The 3,066-nt window shown below is 36.5% G+C and overlaps 1 protein-coding gene across 1 annotated transcript; it reads right to left on the bottom strand.

The window, feature by feature from the left end:
• Positions 1 to 464: 464 nt before the first annotated feature.
• LOC107759469 (AP2-like ethylene-responsive transcription factor At1g79700) lies at positions 465 to 2,590 on the bottom strand. Its single transcript, XM_016577421.2, has 7 exons — positions 2,321 to 2,590; positions 2,127 to 2,218; positions 1,955 to 2,043; positions 1,781 to 1,854; positions 1,641 to 1,691; positions 1,464 to 1,540; positions 465 to 1,369 (listed from the first exon to the last, which is right to left on the bottom strand). Exons 1-7 carry the CDS (start codon positions 2,533 to 2,535, stop codon positions 909 to 911), a joined length of 1,059 nt encoding a protein of 352 aa, XP_016432907.1. The 5' UTR covers positions 2,536 to 2,590; the 3' UTR covers positions 465 to 908.
• Positions 2,591 to 3,066: the final 476 nt, after the last annotated feature.

Below are 3,066 nucleotides of genomic sequence, written 5' to 3'. Positions count from 1 at the left end.
CAATCAGCAATTGTGGCACCAGCGCCACACCTGGCGTGTCTGACAGATGCACATAGAGTGGATCGTTACAATCGAGTTGTTGAGAACTTGCATGTGAAGTTCCAATCACGTTTTGAGGTGTATCGACTGACATTTTTGGTTTTAGTGAAGAATTTATTAAAGATGAGAGTTAATTGAAAAATTAGGGAAAAATTGAATCCGAGAAGAGGAAAAATCAGATCTGAGCTTCTATATGACTGTCGATATCGATCGTTGTGAGCCTAGCTCTGATACCATGTTAAATTGAATGTATCGGCAGCCATTGATGCCATTGAAGCTCGTCTATGGAGAAAGTAAGAAAAGAAAGCTGAGAGGAAGAAGAAGAGTATATAGGCAGAGTCGAGAGATAGTTTTAGGAAATTTTTCTTTTTCTATTTCTTCTAACTGAAATGTACAATACTAATACAATATATACATATCCATATGTCAAATTACCGACTCCTATTATGCTAGCAATCCAACCTCTTTACTAACTAATTACTCTTCTAGAAGAGTACCACTATAATTACATGATGTACAATTATGTATTTCAACATGTACAATTCTAAGAAGAAACTACTACTCATCTATTCCAAGATGACTACCAAGCTTCAGTTATTCCTTTTATCCTACCAGTTATACAGTGGAATTCCAAAAGGACTGTCCAGCTTTCTCACACAAAGCTGAAGAAGAAGTACCATTCTCCAATAACTACGATCAACAATAACAACAATCCAGTATAATCCCACTAGTGGGGTTTGGGGAGGGTAGTGTGTATGTAGACCTTACCCCTACCTTGGGGTAGAGAGGCTGTTTCCGATAGACCCTTGGCTCCCTTCCTCCAAGAACTCCCACCTTGTTCCTGGTAATTTATTATCACTTGTGTAGAACTAATACTCATTTTCTGTGCTTGACTGTGCTCCGTTCTTCAAGCTAGCCTCTTCAGCAGTAGTGCTTGAATTCTTTTCAACGAGCTCTTGAAACATGGAGGATCGAAGCAAAAGGCTTAGAGCAGTAGATGAGGATGACTTCTTGGAATGACTTAATAAGGGCATTTTTCTTTCAATAGGTTCCTGGCTTCGTGGTATAGCTGACAATTTTTCACTACTGGTGGTGAAATAACTGGGGTCAGACGAGAACTGAGAGTCGTTTACCGGGTTAGTGATCATATCATTAGTGTTGTTAGTTTGTATAGGCTGATATTCTGATATTAAATCTTGGAATTGCATTTGAGAAATAGCATCTGGTTTTAGCCATCTAATGTATGTGCTCAAGTCGAAGTTGACTGCGTTAGTTCCTCTGTACTCAATTGCTGCAATATCATAAGCTCGAGCTGCCTCCTCTTGAGTACCTATTGAAAATAAACACAAGGATTCTGAGGGTCAGAATCCCACTTGAATGCAATCTTGATTTGAAAAAAGATTGAAGGGGCTGAAAGTACTTACTGTAAGTACCCAAGTATAGATATTTGTTGCCAAAAACTCGTCCGATTCTTGCTTCCCATCTGTTATTGTGATGATGCCTGAAAGTTAGATAAATACAATGAATCTTTTGTTAATTATGAAACAAAAAGGTAGTAATAAAGGACAGGAATATCGAAAAGGTGCAATGAGTTTATATACCTTGCAACTCCTCTGTACTTAGATACACCTCTGGCAAAACCACTGCTTCTTCTGTACAAAAAGAACAAGATTTGGTTACTGAGGATAAAGATTTCTTAAATCTGAGAAGGAAAAACTGGTGCCTGTTAAGTATATGTTACCTTCTTAAAGAGGCTAAATGCTCCTCCTTTGTCAAATTTTGCATGATCTCTATTTCTTTCTCATAATCAGATATCTGCAGATTAAGAAGAATTGGAACAATATGTTTCAAACAAACTGCATAATCCCAAAGCAGAAATGAAAGAAAGCAATAAATATACAGGTGATTATCATACCGGAAAATTGGTGAAAGTTGAAGTACCCCAATACTTGATTGCAGCCAAATCATAAGCTCTTGTTGCAGCTTCTTCTTCGTCATATGCTCCTGTTCATATTATTAGTACAATAAGCTGCAAGCGTAGCATATGACACAAAAAAAATTTCTTTTTTAGCAGCAGTTATTAGTACCAAGATAGACTTGCTTCCCCTTCTTTTTCTGAGTTGGATTCCAAGAAGCCTTATCCCACAAATGAGCTTCATATCGCCCTGTCCATCGATGCCTACAATCCAAATAGTATTATATTAGCTTCTAAATCAACCACACTAGATAAAAGGAGAAAAAAGAAAATTATGGTATTTGAACATGTTACAGTACGTAGTACCTGCTAACACCTCTGAATCTTGAACTTCTCTTCACAGTAGGAGTTTGAACAATATTTTGATTAGCTTTTGGTGAGTCCAATTGTTGGCCAATATTGTTATCATTCACCACAACTGCAGGAGGAGATCTTCGTCGCCTTTTAACACATTTATTAACTGGAATGTCATAATCTACCATACACAAGCTTCTTCTCTCAGTTTTTACACTTGTATTCATCTCTATAGTATTGTTTCAAGATTGTACAATGAAGAGTAGTTTATTCTCTAGCTTTTGCTTTGATTTGATGTCTTTTTGTACTGGAGATTATCTCTACTTATATACACTCAAAAACTTTTGTCGTTTACTTTGATACCGATGATTTCATTGTCACAAATTTAGATTGCTATATATAACTTCTAAGATTCGAAAATGTAAATAAATTATCAAACTCGCTTTCTCCACGTAGAGAGCTTTTATCTATTATTCCGCTTCTTGACTTGGGAAAGAAAAAAAAAATCCGACACAAAAACTCGGAATGGCTTTGATAGCGCCTAACCCGTTTGCTAGGCAAGCCAACACACAACAATTACAAAACCAGATTATTAAGTCATTATTAGAGTTATGAGGTAAATAATAAAGCAGAATAAGTCTCAAATCAATATCATAAATACATAAGTCTAAGACAGGATCTAAACACGATCACAAATGTCTCAACAACTCCCAATATCTGGTGTCGCATCACCACGAGCATCTATCAAAAGTAAATAG

The sequence above is a fragment of the Nicotiana tabacum genome, chromosome 23 (genome assembly GCF_000715075.1).
Source record: "Nicotiana tabacum cultivar K326 chromosome 23, ASM71507v2, whole genome shotgun sequence".
Taxonomy (NCBI): domain Eukaryota; kingdom Viridiplantae; phylum Streptophyta; class Magnoliopsida; order Solanales; family Solanaceae; genus Nicotiana; species Nicotiana tabacum.
Note: the sequence above shows the minus strand (reverse complement) of the source record. Positions and strands in the feature narration are given on the sequence as shown.

Coding starts and splice junctions, on each gene's coding strand:
- LOC107759469 (XM_016577421.2), bottom strand. CDS start 2,535: ATGAATACAAGTGTAAAAACTGAGAGAAGAAGCTTGTGTATGGTAGAT. Junction 2,219..2,320: donor AGATTCAGAGGTGTTAGCAG/GTACTACGTACT, acceptor TTTGGATTGTAG/GCATCGATGGACAGGGCGAT. Junction 1,692..1,780: donor CATTTAGCCTCTTTAAGAAG/GTAACATATACT, acceptor CTTTTTGTACAG/AAGAAGCAGTGGTTTTGCCA.